The 26,587-nt window shown below is 40.6% G+C and overlaps 1 protein-coding gene across 8 annotated transcripts in view; it reads right to left on the bottom strand.

The window, feature by feature from the left end:
• Positions 1–26,587, bottom strand: part of ELF2 (E74 like ETS transcription factor 2) — a 125,525-nt gene that overhangs the window by 75,871 nt on the left and 23,067 nt on the right. For 7 of the 8 annotated variants that reach the window (XM_009207576.3, XM_009207579.3, XM_003899199.4 and 4 more), the window contains one exon: positions 1,186–1,270. Coding sequence is in view for 3 of the 8 variants with exons in the window: in XM_009207577.4 (XP_009205841.1) it covers positions 1,186–1,212 (27 nt within the window). In the remaining 5 variants the exon portion in view is untranslated. Of the gene's footprint in view, positions 1–1,185; positions 1,271–19,684; positions 19,767–26,587 lie in introns of those variants that run through there. The other variant, XM_031664259.1, reaches the window with a different exon arrangement.

Here is a 26,587-nt window from a genome sequence, read left to right as displayed (position 1 = left end):
AATACAAAAATTAGCTGGGCGTGGTGGAGTGTGCCTGTAGTCCCAGCTACTCAGGAGACTGAGGCAGGAGAATCGCTTGAACCCAGAAGGCAGAGGTTGCAGTGAGCCAAGATCGCATCACTGCACGCCAGCCTGGCGACAGAGCGAGATTCCATCTCAAAAAAAAAAAAAAGTTGTAACTTTCTCCCTTTATAAAGATGTTGTTTTATTCCTGAAATATGTTAGTTTCTAGAAATGTTAAAGATCTCTTATTCATTTAATATATAAAATGTGCCAGACTGAGAAAACGTTGAATCCGATTTCCTATTTAACAAATTAAAAGATTATTGATTCTTAAATATTTCATTCTTCTTCTTTGCCTCATCTGGTTTGTTTGTTTGAACAATCAGAACTGTCTTTTGCTTATGGCAGCAATCTCATTTTGTATTCACACTTTGAATACACTATGAATCCAGGAACTGTATGTAAGACAGATTGATTTGAATTGCTTATATTTTCAAATAAAGTAGTTTAAAATTAAAGTAGTTACCATTTGGAATGCCTTTGATATTATTTTATCATACTTTCCTCAATTGTTTTGATATTAGTTCTATCATACTTTTCCTCAATTGTTTTGATATTAGTTCAAGATGCAATATAGCAAATGGTTTCAAGTAATTTCTTAACCTCTTACATTTTTTCCCCTTCCTACATCATCTGGATTTATGCAGTAAATTATTCCTAAAAAGTTACTTTTTATTTGACTTCATTTATGCGAAAATTTTCATACAGAGGAAGTATGGAGATTTATTACTAACAGAATTTTTTCATGTCAAAAAGAATGCAGAAAAATCGAGCATATCTGAAGAGAAAGTATATAGTTCCCATAAATCATTCCATTAATATTATGCCCTTGTATTATGTTTGCCTGCTGGCATCATACAGATATGGAAATAAAACAATAAAGAATTTCCAGAAACTTCTAGAAAAATGAAATACCTGAAAAAAAGCAGAAATTTCATCCTACTGATCAGTACTATTAGCCTCCTTTTTGATCTTATAAACATAAAATGGAAGAGAAAGTCTTTGTATCTTAAGAAGAAAAATTAATAAAATTCCACAGTCCCATCATGCTATCACCATATAAGGTAATATAAATAACTATTCCCAATATATATAATAATAGCAGAAATAAATGTTACTTACAGTTTGTATGTTAAGTAGTCTAAGCATCCTTCACTGTTTTCACAACTTCGGAAGAGCTAAAATCTGAACCAGTAGTTCTTTGGAACTACCAGCGGGAGGGGAAAAAAGACAATATTAATATAATTATATTTAAAAAGCACTAAGCTCAAATAGATGTGTCTGAGATAGTAAATACTTAATAAAACAAATCACTTCCAAAGCCATATGTCACACATTCATATAAGGAATATAATAAATTATTTCTAGGTTTTTGAGAAATCAGAGCTTTTCTCAAACTGTAAATTTTAACTCACCACTACATAACAACTATTGAGTGAGGACAGAACCAACATATGAAGCCTATGCTCCGTATTATGGGCTGTATTTCAAACAGGTTCTTGGGTTTTTTTTCCTCCATTGGGCAAGTTCTAATAACAGGTTCTTACTAAGTGGCTACAGGTATAACCTCTGCTCCCCAGGAGTATAAAATCAAGTTTGAAAAATAAGACTAGCCCAAAAAACTACTATAAAACAATGTTTAAGGAAAAAAAATTTTAGGCCAGGCGCGGTGGCTCAAGCCTGTAATCCCAGCACTTTGGGAGGCCGAGATGGGCGGATCACGAGGTCAGGAGATCGAGACCATCCTGGCTAACACGGTGAAACCCCGTCTCTACTAAAAATACAAAAAACTAGCCGGGCGAGGTGGCAGGCGCCTGTAGTCCCAGCTACTCGGGAGGCTGAGGCAGGAGAATGGCGTGAACCCGGGAGGCGGAGCTTGCAGTGAGCTGAGATCCGGCCACTGTACTCCAGCCTGGGCGGCAGAGCAAGACTCCGTCTCAAAAAAAAAAAATTTTTAGAGTTGGGGTCTCACTCTTGTCACCAAGGCTGGATCACAGAGGTGAGATCACAGCTCACTGCAGCCTCAAATTCCTGGGCTCAAGCTATCCTTCTCCCTCAGCCTCCTGAGGAGCTGGGACTACAGGCATATGCCACCATGCTCAGGTCAGTATTTCTTATTTTTAACTTTTATTTTTAAAGATAAGATATTGCTATGTTACCCAGTCTGATCTTGAACTCCTGGCCTCAGGTGATTCTCCCACCTCAGCCTCCTGAGTCACTATTAGACATGTTCCTGCTATCTCACCCCACTGACTTAGCATCAGCACCTATCCAAACATCCCAAGCCCTACTTCTAACTCCCAAGCCTCCTCAAATAGTCCTCCTCCTTTCAAAGGCTTAAAGACTTAAGCACTTGACTTAAGCACTTGATCGTAGGCCTTGCTCCATCAATTATTCCTTTTTCCTTAACCTTCTCTTACTACCATTGGGCTCCTTTCCCTCAAAATATAAGCATTTGCAAGATCCTCTCGTCTTAAAAGTAGAAAAGTTGACTGGGCAAGGTTGCTCAGGCCTGTAATTCCAACACTTTGGGAGAGGGAAGCGGGAGGATCACTTGAGCCCAGGAGCTCCACACCAGCCTGGCCAACATAGGGAAACCCCTGTCTCTACAAAAAATAAAAAACTTAGCCGGGCCTGGTGGTGCAAACCTGTAGTCCCAGTTACTTGGGAGGCTGAGGTGGGAGGATCACTTGAGCCCAGGAGGTTACAGTGAGCCGTGATCCTGCCACTGCACTCAAGCCTGGGTGACAGAGCAAGATCCTGTCTCAAAAACAAAAACAAAGGAAAAGTCCTCTTCCATAATCCTGCATACCCTTCCAGCTACTGCTCCAGTTCCTTCCTTTCTCAGGTAAGTTTCTAGATAAGAAATCTTTTATACTCTGTCTCCACTTTCTAATTTCTCAAGTACTCCTCCTCCTATCAAAGTTTGGCATCCATCCCCACTCAACTGAAATTTTACTAAATTCCGCTTGTAGAATCCAATGGATACATTTCTCTCTTCATAGGACTTGATGCCACTGAAGCATCTGACACTGTTAATCACTCCCTTCTTGAAACTCTACCTTGAATTTATCTTTTCCCTCTCTGGCTACTCCCTTTCAATTCCCCCTTGCAGGCTCAACCCTCATTTTCAAGGAGCCTGGGACAAGAATACAAATGGAAGCCTACATACCATGTGTCTAAATATTTTTTAAAGTTCTAAATCAAGCTGTTAAATTATTATTCCCTCCTCCTATCTTGACTAATAACAACCTGAAAGGCCAAGTTCTATTTTTGAGTTCTCAGGCTCCCTTAATGTTATGTAGGGACACAGGAAGGAAAGTCCATACCCCTTCCCCTTGTCTGCAGCCAACTCCTTTTCTCTTTCCTCCTTTAGCTCCACTTTATACTACGAAGGACTTCATATGCACACATATATAAAGCCTACAGCTCTGGTCACATGACTGCAAACAGCTGCTCCTTGGCCATCCCTTAAACACAGGGGATCCCATATGTGTTGTACAGTCAAGAGAGGAGAGAATCAGAGAAGAGAGTTGTGAAGGGACACATGGGCAGGAAATTCTAGGATCAAATATTCAAAGATTGATCTAGAAAGAGACCAGGTAGACTAGTCACCTTGGCCCCCACAAAGTCTTCACTCTATGGGCAGGGGTGTAGCTTTTGGAGGAAGACCATATGAGGACCTTTAAAGCATAGGTCTTTTGTTCCCAGTTGGCAAAGTCTTAGGACAGTGCTGCTCTCTGGTCAACCCTTACAGGTGGGTGTTTCCAAGATCCCATCCCTAGTCCTTTTCTCTTCAGATTGTTTACACTCTTTCTAAGGTATGAAAACTCCTACAGCTTCACTCAAATCTCTCTTCCAGATTTGCCTACTAGATGTTTTATTGCCTCTACTTCACTGAAATTAGATAAGGTATACATAAATACTAAGCATTGATACCAGGATAACCCAAGCACTCCACTCATTAGTTCAATCACACAACAAATACTAAATGAGCACTATTATACGATAGCACAATTTTAGGTGCCTGGGTCCAGTAGTGAATAAAGGCAAAGTCCCTGTTTTTATGGATCTTATATTACAGAGGAGAGAGAAAAAAATAAAATAGTATACCATACGTGTAGATGATGCTGAAGGCTAAGGAGTTAAATTAACCAGAGACAGAGATTATATGGCAGGGAGAGCTGCCAATTCAGATTGAGTGGTCAGATAAGGACTCACTAAAAAAGTGACATATGAGCAAAAACCCAAAAGTAGAAGTGAGTTGTGGCAATGCCTGGGGGAAGAGCCTTCTAGTCAAAAGAAATTCAACACCCTCAAGAGGATGTATGCCTGACTAGTTAAAGGATCAGCAAGGGGACCCAATACAGCTGAAGTGAAGTGAGCAAAAGGAAGAAAGAATAGTTGAAGAGGACAGAAAGGGAAGGGAAGGGAGCCAAGTAGGTGCCCTGTGAGGACTCTGACTTCAGAGAGAAGGAAGGTTTTACACAAAAAGATGATCTGATTATTATAAGGATCATTCAGATGCTGGGTTGAGAACAGACAAGGGGACAAGAGCAGAAACAGGTGTCAGTTAGCAGGCTACAATAATATATGTTGTGCAAAAGTAATTGCAGTTTTGCCATTACTTTTAATGTAATGCAAACTACTTTTGCACCAACCTATAATTGAGATGAGAAGTGATACTGGCTGGGACCAGAGTGGTAGTTCTGGAGGTAGTGAAAAGTGATCATAGCCAAGCATGATGGCACACCCCTTTGTCCCAGCTACTCAGGATGCTGGGCAGGTTGAAGCTACAGTGATCCAAGATCTCACCGCTGCACTCCAGGTTGGGCGACAGAGTGAGACCCTGTCTCAAAAAAAAAAAAAAAAAGTAGTCAATCTTTAGATATATTTTGCAGATAAAAGGATGACATTTACAAGCAAAATTGATGTGGATTGATTAGTATGAGAGAAAGAAAGAAGCCAAGAATGAATCCAGGCTGGAGGATTCTCAGAAGATGATGGAGTAGGATATACCAGGAATCTGTATCCCTATCTAGACAACAATTGCACTGGCAGACTCTACCTAATGTAATTATTTTGGAACTCTGGAAGATACCAAAGGCTTGCAACCTCCAAGGGAAGGCTTGGACAATAAATTGTGGTTAATTTCGGTCATTCTAGCTCTCAGCACAGAATCAGCTACCCATCCCCCAACTCGAGGGTAGACAGCTGTGCATGTGTTCCTGGAACAGTGTGCATGCAACTTGTGAGGGCCATGGTAAGCAAAAAGGACTATTTTCCAAATATCAGGGATCTGTGCTCTGATCACTGATTATTGCTTCTGATCACAGAGGAGCACACAAAGAAATGAGTAGATGTTATTGTTAAGCCTCTCCCCCTCTGGCTGAAGTCACTTCTAGGGGACTTAAAAGGCCAGCAAACCCCATTTTACTCTTTTTTTCCCTTTTGAGAGCCACACATTAAAGACTAGGACATTTGGCTGGGCGCGGTGGCTCACATCTGTAATCCCTGCACCTTGGGAGGCCAAGGTGGACAGATCACTTGAGGTCAGGAGTTCAAGGCCAGCCTGGCCAACATAGTGAAACCCCGTCTCTACTAAAAATACAAAAATTAGCCGGGCGTGGTGGTGGGCACCTGTAATCCCAGTTACTCGGGAGGCTGAGGCAGGAGCTTGAGCCCAGGAGGCGGAGGTTGCAGTGAGCCAAGATTGAGCCACTGCACTCCAGCCCGGGCAACAGAGCAAGACTCTGTCTCAAAATAAAAAATAAAATAAAATAAAGACTAGGACATTCAAAAACTATATATATGGAAAAATGTGTAAAGTGACCACACAAGCCCAGGCTCAGAAAAGACCTGAGAAGACCTTAAATACACCTTAGGCTGATCCTTGCCACAGAGTCAGCCTACAAAAATTTAAATTTTAATTAAAAAAAAAAAATCCCGCCCTCCCGAAGATGGCAGATGGGAGGTAGTGTTGGCATGCCTCTCCCACTTGGAAAGAAAAAATACTGGGTAGAGACTCGAACTGTGAACTTTTTTCAAAGAAGCAATACAGGAACTTAATGGAAAAATGGAAAGAAACCACAGATCCTTTGAAAGAAGGGGCGGGCTGCAGTCTACACCATGAGCCAGGTAAAAAACTATAAGTCCCCAGACTATGAGAGGGAGAGAAATTACCTCCAGAGTATACACCCCCACTATGAAAACTGGAAATCCAGCCCACAGGAGAAGGCCTTAACCCCACCCAGTGCTCAAACTGATATAGGGAGCGGTGGAGAATATACAAGTAGGACCAGGAGCAGGAAGAGCCTTTTGCGTATTCCCAGTCTCCAACGCAAACCAAGGGAAGCTATTCCTGATTCTGTCACAGAGGAGTTCAAAGTTCTGCCAACTAACTCAGGCAGTGGTTGCAGGTTGAAAGAAGCTCCCAATTTGAAATTCAAAATATAATCTCCAGTGGCGATGAACTGCCTTGGCCTGAACTGGGTGGACGAATGGGAAGTGTGCTGTAACCACAGGCACAGGAGCTGGGTGCTCTGGCATTGCCAGTGGATGAAAAGGGGCATGGCCTGAAAGCTGAGGTTCCTGTATGGAAACAGCTTGGAATTTAGTTAGCTGCTGCTAGTGAACACTGTGAGTGAGAGACCTGCCTTGCCAAGTGTGTAGGAGCTGAATGATACTTACTCCCACCTGCTACTCCCCACTTCCTGCATAAACTCTTCTGTGAAGTAGAGGTAGCTAAGCTCTTTCCTGGAACATTACCCCAGTGGCCAGGGTATGGCTCCAAAAGCCCAACATGGGTCTGTGCTTACACCACACATGCAGAGCCAAAGAGCAGGCCTGCCTGACCAAGCCCCCACCTGGCTTTGCCCCTCCACCTGCCCTGGAAAGTTAACGCAAAAGACAGAAACTTTTGGGAGCCCTATGGCCTCACCCATCATCTGATAAACCAAAATACCTCCCATGGGTAACATAGCACAAGCACAAATCCCACCACTTCAACCACAGCTGGCACTCTTTTGCAAGCACCACCTCCTGGCTGAAGGCCAATAGACACAGTTTATTACAGCATCTACAGGTAAAATAACATTGCACCCAGGAAGGAGAAAACTTATGAATGACCTCAGCTATCAGCACTGTCTGCAGTACCCTGGCTAACCAGGATGTCCGGAGTCTGTCCACATGACCAGTTTATTAATACTACAACCAGCATTTAAGAAAGCCAACATACTATGGCTATTTATAACCAAGGAATCTCACAATGTATGTCATTCCCGTTACCCCTATGAGAGCTGGTGCTGGCACACATTGCTGGGAGACCTGAGGACAGATAACATCACTGGATCCCTTGCAGACATTCCCCAGAATCAGCCTGGAATGTGGCAGCCCCACTGGGCAGCTAGACCCAGAGGAGCAGCAGTACTCACAGTAGTCTGGCTCTCAGGGACTTCTACTCCTAGGGGAAGGGGGACAGCACCATATCAAGGAAGCAACCTGTTCTTCATTCTATGAACTCAGTATCACCCTGATACCAAAACCAGGAAAGGATATAACAAAAAGAAAAGAAAACTACAGACCAATATACCTGATGAACACAGATGTAAAAATCCTAAACAAAATACTAGGTAACCAAATCAAATGGCACATCAAAGAGATAACACACCATCATCAAGTGGGTTTAATCCCCAGAATGCAGGGATGGTTTAACATATGCAAGTCAATCAATGTGATATATCACATAAACAATTAAAAACAAAAACCACACGATTGTTTCAGTAGATGCAGAAAAAATATTCAATAAAATCAAGCATCCCTTTATGATAAAAACACCCAACGAACAAGGCACAGAAGGGAATTATCTCAAAATAATAAAAGTCATATATGACAAAGCCATAGCCAACATCATACTGAATGGGAAAAAGTTGCAAGCATTCCCCCCCGAGAACTAGAATAAGACAATGATGCTCACTTTAATCACTTCTTTTCAACATAGTACTTTAAGTCCTGGCCAGAGCAACCAGGCATGAGAAAGAAATAAAGGGCATCCAAATTGGAAAAGAGGAAGTCAAACTATCGCTGTTTGCTGATGATATGATCATATACCTAAAAAACGCTGAAGATTCCTCCAAAGACTACTAGATTTGATAAGTGAATTTAGTAAAATCTTAGGTTACAGAGTCAGTGACCACAAATCAGTAGCACTGCTAGACAACAACAATGACCAAGCTGAGAATCAAATTACGAACTCAATCCATTTTATAACAGCTGCAAAAACTATATAAAATACCTAGGAATGTACTTAACCAAGGAGGTGAAAGATCTCTACAAGAAGAACTACAAACACTGATGAAAGAAATCATAGATAACACAAACAAATGGAAACACATCCCATGCTCCTATCATGAAAATGACCATACTGTCTAAAGCAATCTACAGATTCAATACAAATCCAATCACAACAGCAACATTATTTTTCACAGATTTAGAGAAAGAAACTCATAAAACTCATATGAAACCAAAAAAGAGGCTGAATAGCCAAAGCAATCCTAAGCAAAAAGAACAAATCTGAAGGCATCACATTATCGGACTTCAAATTATACCAGGCTATAATTAACAAAACAGCATGGTACTGGTATAAAAGCAGGCACATGGACCAATGGAACAGATTAAAGAATCCGGAAATAAAACCAAATATCCACAACCAACTATCTTCAACAAAGCAAGAAAAACATAAATTGGAGAAAGGACACCCTATTTAATAAATGCTGCTGAGAAAACTGGCTAGCCACAAGTAGAAAAATGAAACTGGATCCCTATCTCTCACCTCATACAAACATCAACTCAAGATGGATCAAAGATTTAAATCTAAGACCTAAAACCATAAAAATCCTAGAAGATAACCTAGAAAAACTCTTCTGGACACTGGCCTAGGCAAAGAATTCATGACTAAGACCCCAAAAGCAAATACAACTAAAACAAAAATAAATAAATGGGACCTAATTAAACTTAAAAGGCTTCTGTACAGCAAAAAAATAATAATCAGCATAATCATCAGAGTAAACAGACAACCCACAGAATGGGAGAAAATATTTGCAAACTGTGCATCCAACAAAGGACCAATGTCCAGAATCCACAGGGAACTCAAACAAATCAGCAAGAAAAAAAAAATAATCCCATGAAAAAGTGGGAAAATGACATGAACAAATATTTCTCAAAAGAAGATATACAACTGGCCAACATACAAATGAAAAAGTGCTCAACATCACTAGTCATTCAGGGAAATGCAAATTAAACCCAAAATGACACACCATCTTACTCCTGGCAAGAATGGCCATTATTAAAAAGTCAAAAGCCAATAGATATTGGCATGGACTTGGTGAAAAGGGAACACTGATACACTGCTAGTGGAAATGCAAATTAGTACAACCTCTATGAAAAACAGTATGGAGATTGTTTTTTGTTGAGACAGAGTCTCACTCTGTTGCTGAGGCTGGAGTGCAATGGCGCGATCTTGGCTCACTGCAACATCCTTCCTCCGGGTTCAACTGATTCTCTTGCCTCAGCCTCCCAAGTAGCTGTGATTACAGGCATCTGCCACTGCACCCGGCTAATTTTTTTTGTATTTTTAGTAGAGACGGGGTTTCACCATCTTGGTCAGGCTGGTCTTGAACTCCTGACCTCATGATTCACCTGCCTCGGCCTCCCAAAGTGCTGGGACTACAGGTGTGAGCCACCGCGCCCAGCCAGAGATTTCTTAAAGAACTAAAAGTAGATCTACCATTTGATCCAGCAATTCTACTACTGGGTATCTACCCAAAGGAAAAAAAGTCATCATATCAAAAAGACATCTGTACATGTATGTTTATTATAGCACAATTCACAGTTGCAAAGATTTATAACTAACCGTGTGCCTGTCAATCAATGAGTAAAGAACATGTGGTATATATGCACCATGGAATACTATTCAGCCATAAAAAAAAAACAAAATCATGTATTTTGCAGCAACTTGGATGGAGTTGGAGGCCATGATTCTAAGTGAAGTAACTCAGGAAAGAAAAACCAAATACCGTACACTCTCACTTGTAAGTGGGAGCTAAGCTATGAGTACACAAAGGCATACAGAGTGATATAATGGACTATGGAGACTCAGAAGGGGGAGGGTAGGAGTGAGAGTGAGAGATAAAATGAGTACACATGGGGCACAATGTACACTACTTGGGTGACAGGTGCACTAAAATCTCAGATTTCACCACTATACCATTCACTCATGTAACCAATAATCACTCGTACCCCAAAAGTGATTGAAATTTTTTTAAAGAACTAAAGACAATAAAAAAACACAAACAATAACAAAAAAACAGCAAATCCTGGGGAAGAAGAAGACTCTATTTCCAGAATAACACATGAGATTCAAATGTCCAGTTTTCTCCAAAAACTCATAAGGCAAACAAAAAACCAGGAAAGGATGGGCCATTCAAAGGAAAAAATAAATAAATCAACTGTTCCTGAAAAACATCTGATGGCTAATCTGCTACACAAAGACTTTAAAACAACTATCTTAAATATGCTCCAAGAACTAAAGGAAGATGTGGGGAAAGTCAAGAAAACAATATATGAACAAAATTAAAACACCAATAAAGAAACAGAAAATCTGAAAAGAAACCAAAAGGAAATTCTGGAGCTGAAAAGTATAATTGAAACGAAAAATTCACTAGAGAAATTCAAAGGCAGATTTGAGCAAGCAGAAGAGAATCAGTAAACTTGAAGACAGATACTAAAAGTTACTGAGTGTAAGGAACAGAAACAAAGAAAGACTTAAAAAAACTGAAAAGACCTGGAGGATCTGTGCGATGCCATCAAGCTGACCAACATACGAATTTTGAGGGTCTCAGAGGGAGAAAAAAAAAAGAGGCAGAGAAAATATCTGAAGAAATATTAGCTGAAAACCTCCCAAATTTGATGAAAGACCCTAATAAAAACATCCAAGAAGCTCAACGAACTCCAAGTAAGATAAATTCGAAGAGACCCACTCCAACACATCATATAATCAAATTTTCAAAAACTGAACACAAAGAGAGATGCTTGAAAGTAGCAAGAGAGAAAAGATTTATCACATGCAAGGGTTACACAATAAGATTATCAGCAGATATCTCATCAGAAACTTCAGAGGCCATAAGGCAGTAGGCCAATATATTCAAATTGCTAAAAGAAAAGAACTGCAGCCAATAGAGGCAGTGGGCACCTGCTGTCCCAATTACTCAGAAGGCTGAATTGAGAGGATTACTTAAGCCCAGGAATTCAAGCCCAGCCGGTGCAACACAGCGAAACCCTGTCTTCAAAAAATGAATAAAAAATATGGCCGAGTGCAGTGGCTCACGCCTGTAATCCCAACACTTTGGGAGGCCAAGGTGGGCAAGATCACCTGAGGTCAGGAGTTCAAGACCAGTCTGGCCAACATGATGAAACCCCATCTCTACCACAAATACAAAAAATTAGCTGGGCTTGGTGGCGCGTGCCTGTAGTCCCAACTACTCGGGCGGCTGAGGCAGGAGAATCTCTTGAACCCAGGAGGCAGAGGTTGCAGAGAGCCAAGATAGTGCCACTGCACTCCAGCCTGGGTGACAGAATGAGACTCCATCTCAAAAAAAAAAAAAAAAAAAAAAAAAGGAATAAAAAAGAAAGAAAGAAAAAAGAAAAAGAAAAAACCTGCCCACAAAGGATCCTATATCCAACAAAACCATCCTTTCAAAGTGAGAAAAAAGACTTAAATGTAAAACCCAAAACTAAAAAAACCTGAAAGACAACCCAGGCAGTACCATTCAGGACATACGTAAGGGCAAGGATTTCATGACAAAGACACCAAAAGCAACTGCAACAAAAGCAAAAATTGACAAATAGGATCTAATTAAACTAAAGAGCTTCTGCATGGCAAAACAAACTATCAACAAACAGACAACCTACAGAATGGAGAAAAATTCTGCAAACTATGCATCCAACAAAGATCTAATATCCAGCATCTACAAGGAACTTAAACAAATATATAAGAAAAAAACAACCTGATAAAAAAGTGGGCAGGCTAGGCACTCCCAAAGTGCCAGGATTGGGAGGCCAAGGCAGGTGGATTACTTAAAACCAGGAATTCAAGATTAGCCTGGTCAATATGGAGAAATCTCATCCCTACTAAAAATATAATATAAAAATTAGCCAGCTGTGGTGGCACACGCCTGTAGTTCCAGCTACTTGGGTACCTGAGGCATGGGAATCACTTTAAACCAGGAGGTGGAGGTTGCGGTCCAGATCATGCCACTGCACTCCAGCCTGGGCAACAGAGCGAGACTGTCTCAAAGAAAAAAAAAAAAGTGGGCAAAGGACATGAACAGACACTTCTGAAAAGAAGACATACATGCGGCCAGCAATCATATGAAAAAAAGTTCAACATCACGGATCATTAAAGAAATGCAAATCAAAACCACAATAAGATATGATCTAATACCAGTCAGAATGGCTACTGTTAAAAAGTCACAAAATAACAGATAATGGTGAGGTTGTGGAGAAAAAAGGAATGCTTATACACTGTTGGTAGGAGTGTAAATTACTTCAGCCATTGTGGAAGACAGTGTGATTCCTCAAAGACCTAATGACAGAAAGACCATTCAACCAAGCAATCCCATTACTGGGTATATACCCAAAGGAATAGAAATCATTCTATTATAAAGACACATGCATATGTATGTTCACTGCACCACTATTCACAATGGCAAAGACATGGAATCAACCTAAATGTCCATCAGTGATAGGCTAGACAAAGAAAACGTGGTACATATACACCACGGAATACTATCCAGCCGTAAAAAAGAATGAGATCATGGCCTTTGCAGGAACATGGATGGATCTGAAGGCCATTATACTTAGAAAACTAACATAGTTAGAGAAAACCAAATACCACATGTTCTCACTTATAAGTGGGAGCTAAATGATGAGAACACACAGACACATAGAGGGGAATAACAAACATTGGGGACGTTTTGTGGTTGGAAGGTAGGAGGAGACAGAGAACCAGGAAAAACAACTAATGGGCACTAGGCTTAGTACCTGGGTGATGAAATAATCTGTAAAGCAAACCCCCATGACACAAGTTTACCTATATAACAAACTTGCACTTGTATCCTGAACTTAAAAGTTAAAAAAAAAAAAAAAGGAGAAGAAACAAACAGATTGGAAATGAAAGAATGGAAAAAGACATTCCACACAAATAATAAGCAAAAGACAGCAGGAGTAGTTATACCAATATTAAACAAAATAGACTTAAAATGACAAAAGTTTAAAGAAACAAAAGACATTATATATTAACAAAAGGTACAATAAAGCAACAAAATATAATGACTATAAACATTTATATGCCTAATGACAATCAAACTATGAAACAAAAACTAAGAACTGAAAAGAGAAATAGACAGTTCTACAACAATAGTTGGAGACTTCAATACTCCTCCTTTCAATAATGAACACACCACCAGAGAGAAAATAGCTAAGAAAAGAGAGGTCTTAAATAACACCAACCAGACCTAACAGACATATACAGAACAACTCATATACTCCAACAACAACAGAATACACATTCTTCTCAGGGTATGAGGGACATCTTCTATGACAGACCATATGTTAGGTCACAGATTAAGTCTCAATAAATTTTAAAAGACAGATATCATATTAACTATCTTCTCTGATCATAACGGGATGAAGTTAGAAATCAATAACATAAGTAAAACTGAAAAATTCACAAAACAATACATTCTTAAACAACCAAAAGATTATAACCAATGACCAAGCAGGATTTATTCCTGAAATGTAAGGATGGTTTGACATATAAAAATGGATCAATGGCTGGGCGTGGTGGCTCACACCTGTAATCCCAGCACTTTAGGAGGCAGAGGTGGGTGGATTACCTGAGTTCAAGAGTTCAAGATCAGCCTGGCCAACATGGTGAAACCCCATTCTCTACTAAAAATACAAAAATTAGCCAGGCATGGTGACACATGCCTGTAGTCCCAGCTACTCAGGACGCTGAGGCAGGAGAATCGTTTGAACCCGGGAGGCAGACGTTGCAATGAGCCGAGATCACACCACTGCATTCCAGCCTGGGTGACAGAGTGAGACTCCATTTCAAAAAAAAAAAAAAAAAGTATCAATGTAATACACCATATCAACAGAATGAGAGAAAAAAACCACGTGATCATCTCAATCGATGTAGAAAAAGCACTAGACAAAATTCAACCCCTTTCATGGTAAAAACACTCAACAAACTAAGAACAGAAGGAATCTACCTCAACAAAATAAAAGCCATATGTGAAAAACCCACAGCAAAAACCACATTCAATCTTGAAAAACTAGGCTTTTTCAAATACAAAGATCAGGGAATAGCTTAAAGGATGACCACTTTTCCACTTTCTTTCTGTTTCAGGATGGAGTTTAGCTCTTCTGGCCCAGGCTGGAGTGCGGTAGAGGCGCTGATCAGTTCCTGCAACCTCTCCACCTCCCGAGTTCAAGTGATTCTTCTGCCTCAGCCTCGAGAAGTAGCTACAGGATTACAGATGCCACTACCACATTATTTGTTTGTTTGTTTGTTTTAACTGGAGGCGGAGTCTACGCTCTATCTCCCAGGCTGTAGTGCAGTAGAAGCGATCTACCAGCTCACTGCAAGCTCCCACCCTCCCGGAGTTCCATGATCGTTTCTCCGTCTCGGCCTCCCGGGTAGCTGGGACTACAGGCGCCATGCACCCACGTCCACGTCAGGCTAATATTTTTCTATTCCTTGGTAAGAGGCGAGGGGTTTCACCATGTTAGACCGGGATGGTCTCGATCTCCTGACCTCGTGATTTGCCCTCGGCCTCCCAAAGTGCTGGGATTGCAGAGAGTGAGCCGCAGCCTGGCCTAGGACCTTTTGTATGTTGCCAGTAGAGGCGGGGGTTTCACCACATATTTTAACTCAGCCTAGTCTCCAACTCCTGACCCTCAGATGAGATCTGCCTGCCTTAGCCTCGAAAGTGCACAGGATTACAGAGGCGTGATGAGAGCCACCATGACAGAGATTTTGTATGTTAGTAGAGGCAGAGGGATCCTGCCATATTTTAACTCAGCCTGGTCTCGAACTCCTGACCTCAGATGGTCTGCCTGCCTTGGCTCTGAAGTGCTGGGATTACAGGCGTGAGCCATTAGCCCTAGCCTCACTTTCACCACCTCACCTGGCCTCACTGTCACCACTTTCATTCAACATAGTACTAGGAGCTCTAGCCAAAGGAATTAGATAAGAAAAAGATATAGGCCAGGTGCAATGGTTCACACCTGTAATCCCAGCACTTTGGGAGACTGAGGCAGGTGGATCCTTACCGAGGTCAGGAACAGACCGACCTGACCAGCATGGTGAGAAACCCTCTCTAAAACCACAAAAATTAGCTAGAGAAGTGGTAAGCACCTGTAATCCCAGCTACTCAAAGAGCTGAGCCAGGAGAATCCTGAACCCTGGCGAAGTGGGGCCAGTGAGCAGAAATGTGCTCCTGCACTCCAACCAGACAGCAGTGAGACTCCATCTCAAAAACATAAATAAATAAAAGAAATAAAAGAAAAAAGAGAAAGAAATAAAAGTCACCCAAACGAAATAAAGAAATAAAATTATGTTTGCAAGTGATAGGATTTTATAGGCAGAAAACCCTAAAGATTCCACAAAAAAACTATTAAAACCAGTAAATAAATTCAACAAAGTAGCAAGCTAGAAAGTCAACACACAAAAAATCAGTTGCATTTCTATACATGAGCAAGGAACAATTTGAAAGGAAATTACAAGACAATTCCACTTACAATAGCAACAAAAAGAATAATATACTTAGGAATTAACCAAAAATGTGAAAGACTTGTACAATGAAAACTATAAAATACTGCTTTAAAAAATTAAGGAAGATACAAGCAAGTAGAGATACATCCCATATTCATGGGTAAAACACTTAAGATTATTAAAATATCAATATTTCCCTACATAATCCACAATTCAATACAATCCCTATCAAAATCCCAATAACTTTTTTTTGTAGAAATGCAAAACCCATACTATAATTCATATGGACTCTCAAGGGATCCCAAACAGCCAGATTAGTCTGAGGGGGAGAAAAGCAGAACAGGCTGGGCGTGGTGGCTCATGCCTGTAATCCCAGTACTTTGGGAGTCCAAGGTGGGCAGATCACCTGAGGCCGCAGATCACCTGAGGTTGCAGATCACCTGAGGTCAGGAGTTCAAGACCAGCCTGACCAATATTGTGAAATCCTGTCTCTATTAAAAATACAAAAAAAATTAGCTGTGGTGGTGGGTGCCTGTAATCCCAGCTACTCAGGAGGCTGAGGCAGGAGAATTTGATTGAACCCAGGAGGTGGCAGTTGCAGTGAGCCGAGATCATGCCACTGCACTCCAGCCTGGGCAACAGAGCAAAACTCCATGTCAAAAGAAAAAAGAAAAAAAGAAAAAAAAAAGGAATAAAGCTGAAGGACTCACAATTCTTGATTCAAACCTTCTTACAAAGCTACAGTAATTAAAACAGTATGACACTGGCATAAAGACAGGCATAAAGACCAATGTGATAGAATAGAGTGCTCAGAAATAAACCTTCAAAAAAAATCAAAAAATGATTTTTGACAAGGATGCCAAAAGTATTCAATGTGCAAAGGACAGTCTTTTCAACAAATGGTGCTGAGAAAACTGGATATACACACACACAGAAAAATGAAGTTGGGCCTTTACCTAACCCCATTATACAAAAATTAACTCAAAATAGATCAAGGACCTATATTTAAGACCTAAAACAATAAAACTCCTAAAAGAAAACACAAGTGGAAAGCTTCACAACACTAGATTTGGCAATAATTTCTTGGATGTGAAACTAAAGGCACAGGCAAAAACGACAAAAAAAATAGACAAATTGGATTTCATTCCAATTAACAAATTTTGTGCATCAAAAGACACTATCATCATAGTAAAAAGAAAACTCACAGAAAAAAAGGTGCTCAACATCACCAAGTATCATTAAGGAAAGGCAAATCAAAACTACAATATCACCTCATACCCATTAGGATGGCTGCTATCAAAAAAACACAGACAATAATAAGTGTTGACAAGTATAAGGAGAAACTGAATCCTCTGTGCATTGCTAGTGGGAATGTAAAATTGTACACCCAGTAGGGAAAACAGTATGCCAGTTCCTCAACAAGTTAAAAATAGAATTACCAGCTGGGCACGGTGGCTCACACCTGTAATCCCAGCACTTTAGGAGGCTGAGGCGGGTGGATCACCTGAGGTTGGGAGTTCGAGACCAGCCTGACCAACATGGAAAAACCCTGTTTCTACTAAAAATACAAAATTAGTTGGGCATGGTGGTACATGCCTGTAATCCCAGCTACTTGGGAGGCTGAGGCAGGAGAATCGCTTGAACCGGGAGGCAGAGGTTCCAGTGAGCCGAGATTGTGCCATTGCACTCCAGCCTGGGCAACAAGAGGAAACTCCATCTCAAAAAAAAAAAAAAAAAAAAAAAAAACTAGAATTACCATATGATCCAGCAATTCTACTGGGTAAATACTCAAAAGAATTAAAAGAAGGGTCTCTAGGAGCTATTTGTTCATAGTAGCATCATTTACAATAGCTAAAACATGAAAGCAACCCAACTCTTCATTGACAGATGAATGGATAAACAAATTGTGGTATATCTACACAGGGGAATATTATTCAGTCAATAAAAGGAAGGAAATTCTACAATATGCTATAACATGGATAAACCTTAATGATATTATGTTAAATTAAATAAGTCAGTCACAAAAAGATAATTACTGTTATGGGTCCATTTATAAGAGGTATTTAGAATGGTCAATATCAGAGACATAAAGTATAATGGTAGTTGCCAGGGCTAGGGGCAGGGAAGATTAGGGAGTTATTTAATGAGTATAGAGTTTCAGTTTTACACAATGAAAAACCTTCTGGAGATGGATGGTGTGATGATTTGATAACATTATGAATATACTTAACACCACTGGACTGCACACCTGAAAATGACTAAGATTATAAATTTTATGTCTATTATGCCATAATAAAAATAGCAAAAAAAAATGAATGAATCCAAAGATATTGGTCTAGGCATCTGGAATAGCCATTAAGTGAGATGAGGAAAACTGTGGGAGAAGCCCAATATGTCCTAAAGTCTTCATTTTCTCTGTGACCTCCCCAAAGTAAGGGGATAAAAAGACTCCTTGATCCATCAATACATCACACTCTCTCACTTCTGACTCCTCTATAATCGTATTTCCTCTGCCCTTATTTAGATCTTTATTATCATTTCTCTACATGGTAATTGTACTAGCCTAAGAATTTGCCTCTTCGCCTTCAATTTTCCCTTCTCTTTCAGTCCATCTACTGCAATACCAAGGTGATCCAAGATGGTATAATAACAGCAGCCCCTGCCGGGCACAGTGGCTAACGTCTGTAATCCCAGCACTTTGGGAGGCTGACGCGGGCAGATCACCTGAGGTCGGGAGTTCGAGACCAGCCTGACCAACATGGAGAAACACCATCTCTACTAAAAATACAAAATAACCCAGGTGTGGTGGCACATGCCTGTAATTCCAGCTACTCAGGAGGCTGAGGTAGAAGAATCGCTTGAACCCGGGAGGCGGAGGTTGCGGTGAGCTAAGATCGAGTCATTGCACTCCAGCCTGGGCAACAAGAGCAAAACTCTGTCTCACAAAAAAAAAAAACAAAAAAAAAAAAACGGACACTTTCAAAATTCTTTCATAGTTCCTCATTATCTGCAAAATAAAATCTATGCATTCTGATTTACTAGTCACTAGCTAGGTGTCTAGGTCTATTTTTCAGCATGAAATGTTCATTTGGACATATTCAGGTCTAGAAATCACCAATTTAACCCATGTTCATTTGTCTAGCCACATCTTCTTTTAGTCCCTACACATAACATTATTCCAGTTATTTGTAGTTCTCTATTCTCTTATCTCTGTTGTCTTGAACATCCTTCCCCTGTTTGCCCATTTGGGCAATTCCTAGCTGTCCTATATGGGTCAGTCCCTATACAACCTCATACACGTAGGACTCAATACTTTCTATAATTCTCTTCCCCCAATCCACATTATGTACCTCCCTCAAAACATTAGGAAAGTAACACCTTCCAGCAGATCATTCATTTGCCACCTCCTATCAATCATATCAAGCCCAACACCTATGCCTTTCTTTAAATACTCTAAAATCCTGCTCCTCATTACCTTCTTAATCTTTCCTACTACTCTTCCAAAGCACTTGATTTTAAAAATCCGTGTATCTAGGTTTTCAAAATCTGTGGCTGATACAACCTAAACCAGTTCCTTTCATACAGTAGATACAGAGACTTGGAATGAATGCAAAAATAAACATGCTCTAATAAGACAAGTATCTTCACTGTTCACTACACATACCACACTTATTCCCATCCCTATCCCTTTGCTGGTCCTCTTCTCTCACCAGAAATACCCTCTTCTTTAGTTATTCAAATTTTACCTGTCCCTCAAGGACAACTTTTCCCCTACAATGACATTACCTGCGGCCAGGCGCCGTGGGTCACTCCTGTAATCCCAGCACTTTTGGAGGCCAAGGCGAGATGATCGCTTGAACTCAGGAGTTTGAGACCATTAACCAGGGGTGGTGGCATCCGCCTGTGGTCCCAGCTACTCAGGAAGCTGAGGTGGGAGGATCACCTGAGCCCAGGAGGTTGGGGCTGCAGTTAGCAATGATCACACCACTACACTCCAGCCTGGGCAACAAGAGTGAGACCCTGTCTCAAAAAATATATATACATTATCATTTTCCTAGTTCTTATTAATTAGTCTTTGAATAATATTTATTGAGCATTTCCCTTTATGCCAAACATAGGGATATGCTAGAACACAAAAATGAGTCAGGAGCAGCAATTGAACAGCTTAGAATCCAGTAAACAGAAAACAGAAATAATTACAAAAACATAAATGCTATCGAGGAAATTACAAAGTATAAAGGGAACATTAAAAAATGAATACCGCCAGGTGTAGCGACTCACACCTGCAATCCCAGTACTTTGGGAGGCCAAGGCGGGAAGATCACCTGAGATCAGGAGCTCCAGCCTGGCCAACATGGCAAAACCCTATCTCTACTAAAAATACAAAAATTAGCCGGGCATGGTGGCGCACGCCTGTAGTCTCACCTACTTGGGAAGCTGAGGCAGAAGAACAGCTTGAACTCGGGAGGCAGAGGTTGTAGTGAGCCAGATCACACCACTGCACTCCAGTATGAGCAACAGAGCAAGACTCCGTCTCAAAAAAAAAAAAAAAAAAAAGGAAAAGGGAAAAACTGAATACCCAAGTTGACCTCTAGGAGTCTACAGAGATTTCAGAAAGTAACTACCATTTGGTCTCAGATGAGAAAGGGTGGAAATTGACATGGCAATAAGAAGTGAAACGACTTTGAATAATGAACACTCAGTGAATTATCAGAGCAAAGGAAAACTCTGAACCAAATGATAGCAAACCTAAGTATCACCTAGAAGTAAATTCTGCTCAGACTATAATTTAGTTGCTTAGAGCACAGATCATACTCGCATCAAAACAGTATATGTATATGATTTTATTTATATAAAGCAAAGGAAAACTCAATCTATAATGTTAGAAATAGGTACTATATCACAAATGGCTAACATCACTATTATATAAAGAAAGTATAAAATAGAGGAATAAAGACCAAAAAAAGCCAAAAGAAAAACTGATAAAATACACAATTAAAAAAAGATATAAAAATGGTGATTTAAACATTTTTTTAAAATGTTCAAATGCACTCATAGAAATACAAATTAAAACAAAATAGGAGGCCGGCACCGAGGCTCACGCCTATAACTCCCACCACTTTGGGAGACTGAGGCGGGTGGATCCCCTGAAGTCAGGAGTTTTGAGACCAGCCTGGGCAACATAGTGAAACCCCATGTCTACTAAAAATACAAAAATTAGCCAGGCGCAGTGGTGCATGCCTGTGGTTCCAGCTACTTGGGAGGCTGAGGCAGGAGAATCCTTTGAACCCAGGAGACAGAGGTTGCAGTGAGAGGAGATTGTGCCACTGCACTATATCCTGAGCAACCAACAGAGCAAGATTTTGTCTCGAAAAAATAAAAATAAAAAAAAAATAGGATACCATTTATCATCAGACTGGTGCAAATTTAAACATAGGACAACATATTCTGTTGGTAAAACTGTGAATAAACGGAAATGTTTATACATTGTTGGTGGGAATGCAAACTGGTACACACTTTAAGAGGAAAATGTGACACTGTGTAACCAAACTACATACACAAATACCTTTTTTCTTTTCACAGCTTTATTGCAATATAACCTATACCATACAGTTCACCCACTTAAAGTATAAAATTGAATGGTTTTTACTATATTGACAAAGTTGGGCAATCTTCACCACAGTCTACTTTGAGGACATCTGCAGCACCTTCCCCCCACAAAAAAAACACATGTCCGGCCGGGCGCGGTGGCTCAAGCCTGTAATCCCAGCACTTTGGGAGGCCGAGGCGGGTGGATCACAAGGTCAGGAGATCGAGACTATCCTGGCTAACATGGTGAAACCCCGTCTCTACTAAAAATACAAAAAACTAGCCGGGCACGGTAGCGGGCGCCTGTAGTCCCAGCTACTTGGGAGGCTGAGGCAGGAGAATGGCGTAAACCCGGGAGGCGGAGCTTGCAGTGAGCTGAGATCCGGCCACTGTACTCCAGCCTGGGCGACAGAGCCAGACTCCATCTCAAAAAAAAAAAAAAAAAAAAACACATGTCCACTGGCAGTCACTCCCCATCATTCCCCAAACCCCAATCCCTGGCAACCTTTAATCTTCTTTCTGGTCAGGCATGGTGTTCACACCTGTAATCCCAGTGCTTTGGGAATCTGAGGTGGGAGGATCCCTAGAGCCCAGGAGCTTGAGACCAGCCTGGGAAACATAGCAAGACTCCCATCTCTACCAAAAAAAAATTGTTTTTTAATTAATTGGGCCTGGTGGCACACAACTGTGGTCTTAGCTACCCAGGAGGCTAAGGTAGGAGGTTACTTGAGTCCAAGAGTTTGAGGCTGCAAGTTAACTATGATTGTACCACTGCACTCCAGCCTGGATGACAGAGCAAGACCCTGTCTCTCTCTCTTTTTAATTTTTTCTGAGACAGAGTTTCATTCTCGTTGCCCAGGCTGGAGTACAACGGTGCAATCTCAGCTCACTGCAACCTCCGCCTCCCAGGTTCAAGTGATTCTCCTGCCTTCAGCCTCCTGAGAAGCTGGGATTACAGGCATGCACCACCAGGCCCAGCTAATATTGTATTTTCAGTAGAGACGAAGGCGGTGTTTCTCCATGTTGATCAGGCTGGTCGCGAACTCTCGACTTCAGGTGATCCCCCGCCTCAGTCTCCCAAAGTGCAGGGATTACAGGCATGAGCCACTGTGCCCAGCCAAGACCCTGTCCCTTAAAAAAAAAATTTTTAACATACTTTCTATCTCCTGAGAGTTGTCTGTTCTGGCCATTTCTTGTGAATAGAATTATATAATATGTGGTTTTTTTGTGTGGGGGGAGACAAGGCTGCTTATTGCAGCCTTGACCTCCTGGGCTGTACAGTAGCTGGGACTACAGACACATGTAGTCATACCTGGCTAATTTTTTTTTTTTTGTAGAGACAGGGTTTCATCATGTTGCCCAGGCTGATCTCAAACTCCTGGGCTCAAGTGAACACCTGGGCTCCTCCTGCCTTGGCCTCCCAAAGTGCTAGGATTGCAGGCCTAAGCCACCATACCCAGCCTAATATGTGGTCTTTTGTGACTGGCTTCTTTCACTTACAATAAAGTTTTCAAGGTTCATTTACATGTAACATCTGTTAGTATTTAATTTCTTTTTATTGCTGAGTAATATCCCATTGTATAGATAAATCACATTTCTCTATTCATCCACCGATGCACATTTGAGATGTTTCTACTTTTTTTACCATTGTGAATACTATTCTGAAAATTCATGTGCAAGACATATGTTCTGTGTGAATGTTTTCATTTCTTTTGCATATATAGCCAGGAGAAGTGCTAGAACATAGTAACTGTATGTTTAACATTTTGAGGAAATGACAAGCTTTCAAGTGGCTACACCATTTCACATTCCCACCAGCAGCATCTGAAGATACCCTGTTCTCCACATCCTCACCAATAAAATGTTTTAGGTAATTTGTTATGCAGCAATAGATAACTAATACATCATTTTGGTAGATGCAGTACAAATGTCTTCATAAAATTCAACATCCTTTTAAAATTTAAGAAAAAAATTCAACAAAGACTCAAAGACAAGATATTTTAAACTTTCTCCCAGTATTGAGAATAAACACATTTACCTACAATTACCACTTTAATTCAATGCTTGTATTGACAAGCCTAACCAATTCAGTATGAAAAGCAAATAAATGGCATATGAATTGGAAAGGAAGAAATGATGTATCACGTAAATAAGGCTATCTACATATGAAATTTAAAACAGTCTTCAGATATTAGAAGAAATAAAAGGGTTTGCTAAGTCTCTGGACATAAATCAATATGTGAAAATCAGGTGTTTTTCTATAGGCCAGCAACAAAGTATAATTTTTTAAAAGAATATCATTTACCGCCGGGCATGGTGGCTCATGCCTGTAATCCCAGCACTTTGGGATGCCGAGGCAGGCGGATCACGAGGTCAGGAGTTCGAGACCAGCCTGGCCAACATGGTGAAAACCCACCTCCACTAAAAATACAAAAATTAGCTAGGCATGGTGGCACGCACCTGTGGTCCCAGCTACTTGGGAGGCTGAGGCAGGTGAACCACTTGAATCCAGGAGGCAGAAGTTGCAGTGAGCCACGATCGTGCCACTGCACTCCAGCCTGGGCGACAGAGCGAGACTCCACCTCAAAAAAATACAAACAAAAATAAAAAACCAAACAGTATCATTTAACATAACCATAAAAACTATAAACGTAAGAATAAATCTAAGCAAAAGGGTGTGTATGATTGTTATAAAGAAAATCATAAAATTCCTTGAAAATAATTCTACATGGGCAAATACCATGTTCATAGGTAGGTATACTCAATATCTTAAGGAAGTCAATTCTCATCAAATTAATCTATTAAAAAATTCGATGTATTTCCAGTTAAAAATCCCAAGAGGGTTTTACAGAAATCTTGACAAAGATAGTAAAAAATGTATGTGGGTCACACACAGTAGCTCACACCTCTCATCACAGCCCTTAGGAAGGCCGAGGTGGATGGATCATTTCAGGCCAGGAGCTTGAGACCAGCCTGGGCAACATGGTGAAACCTCATCTCTATAAAAATATAAAAATTAGCTGGGTGTGGCCAGGCACAGTGGCTCACGCCTGTAATCCCAATATTTTGGGAGGCCGAAGCAGGTGGATCACCTGAGGTCAGGCATTTGAGACCAGCCTGGCCAACATGGTGAAACCCCTAAAAATACTAATAAAAATACAAAATATCTCTCCTAAAAATACAAAAAATTAGCCCAGCATGGTGGCAGGTTCCTGTAATCCCAGCTACCCAGAAGGCTGAGGCAGGAGAATTGCTTGAACCCGGGAGGCGGAAGTTGCAATGAGCCGAGATCACACCATTGAATTCCAGCCTGGGCAACAACAGCCAAACTGCATCTCAAAAAAAAAAAAATTACCTAGGCGTGGTGGTGCACACCTGTAGTCCCAGTTACTGTGGAGGCTGAGGTGGGAGAATCACTTGAGCCCAGGAGACTGAGGTTGCAGTAAGCCGTGATCACACCAGTGCACTCCTCCCTGGGTGACAGAGCGAGACTCTGTCTCAAAAAAAAAAAAAGTATGTGAATGAGCAAAGGGCAAAAGTCAGCCAAAACCCTCCTCAAGAACTGCTCTAGTCTATACTAACTAGGCAATAAGGTAATGGTGTAGATATACTCAAATATACCTATGGAACACAATATAGAGGCCAGAAAAAGACCCATGCATATTGAAACCTTAATAGAAGGAGGTAAATTAAAATCCATTAAAAAGAGAGCTGGCTGGGCGCGGTGGCTCATGCCTGTAATCGCAGCACTTTGGAAGGCTGAGGCAGGTGGATCACAAGGTCAGGAGATCAAGACCATTCTGGCTAACACGGTGAAACCCCATCTCTACTAAATAAAATACAAAAAAATTAGCCAGTCGTGGTGGCAGGCGTCTGTAGTCCCAGCTACTCAGGAGACTGAGGCAGGAGAATGGCGTGAACCCGGGAGGCGAGCTTGCAGTGAGCCGAGATCGCGCTACTGCACTCCAGCCTAGGCAACAGAGCGAGACTCCATCAAGAAAGAGGAGAGGAGAGGAGAGGACAGGAGCGGAGAGGAGAGGAGAGGAGAGGAGAGGAGAGGAGAGGAGAGGAGAGGAGAGGAGAGGAGAGGAGAGAGAGCTATTTAATAAATTGTGCTGGTACAAATCATCAGTCATACAAGATTTAAAATTTTAAATTACTACCTCTCATCAATCACAAAATAAATTACAAATATAGTAAAGACCTAAATATATGAAATGTTCCTAAAAATTAGAAGAAAATATAGAATATCTTCATGAACTCACAGTTAAGAAAACAGTATTAGATGAGACACTGAATGCAAAAAGCAAAGAATTAGTTTTGACTATACGAAAATTGTTTAAATTTTATTGTTTGGTTTATAACAATATAAACCAAAACAAGGCTGAAAAGCAAGAGACTGGCAAAAGTTACTCGCTTCTCCCACCCCCAAAAAGGTGGGGAGTGGGGGATTCCTAATTAATAAGAAACATAGGCAGTGCAAATTCCATTTTATATTAAAGGCCCACATGGGTAAATCTGATGTTGAGTTCTTGTCAAACTTCTAGTTCTCATGGGGAATGATGGATTCATGTGTGCTTGTAATATTATTAAAAATAGGCAACTGCCATGATTGAGCTATTATTTAAGTGTATCATGAATCAAGGATTATAAATTACCTAATTTTATATAACTAGGGTCCAAAGAGGAAGTTAAAAAGGGTACTGATTTTATTAATTTCCCACCCAATATGTGAAAACTGATCATGTGAATTGGTTCTTGAAAGTTTGTCATGAAAATTGAATACTATTTACTAACCCTTTGACAAATTCTCTTTTTATAATTTTCCAACAGGTTGTACTTTTTTCTGATTTAACTGCTTCTTAATACAAGTCCTAATTTGTGAGCAAGCTGTATCAGCATGAGGGTCAATTATCTTACTTGCTATTGCACCATCATATCTGAAACACCTAACAGATCAGAAAGAAAAAGGGTGACTCTATTTTATATGACATTCAAGAAAAGATAAAATTATAGAAATAGAAAATAGATCAGTTGGAAGGATTTAATCTCAAAAGGGTACAAGGAAACTCTCTGGGGTGAAAGAAATATTGTATTATC

The sequence above is a fragment of the Papio anubis genome, chromosome 3, assembly GCF_008728515.1.
Source record: "Papio anubis isolate 15944 chromosome 3, Panubis1.0, whole genome shotgun sequence".
In the NCBI taxonomy this organism is placed as follows: Eukaryota; Metazoa; Chordata; class Mammalia; order Primates; family Cercopithecidae; genus Papio; species Papio anubis.
Note: the sequence above shows the minus strand (reverse complement) of the source record. Positions and strands in the feature narration are given on the sequence as shown.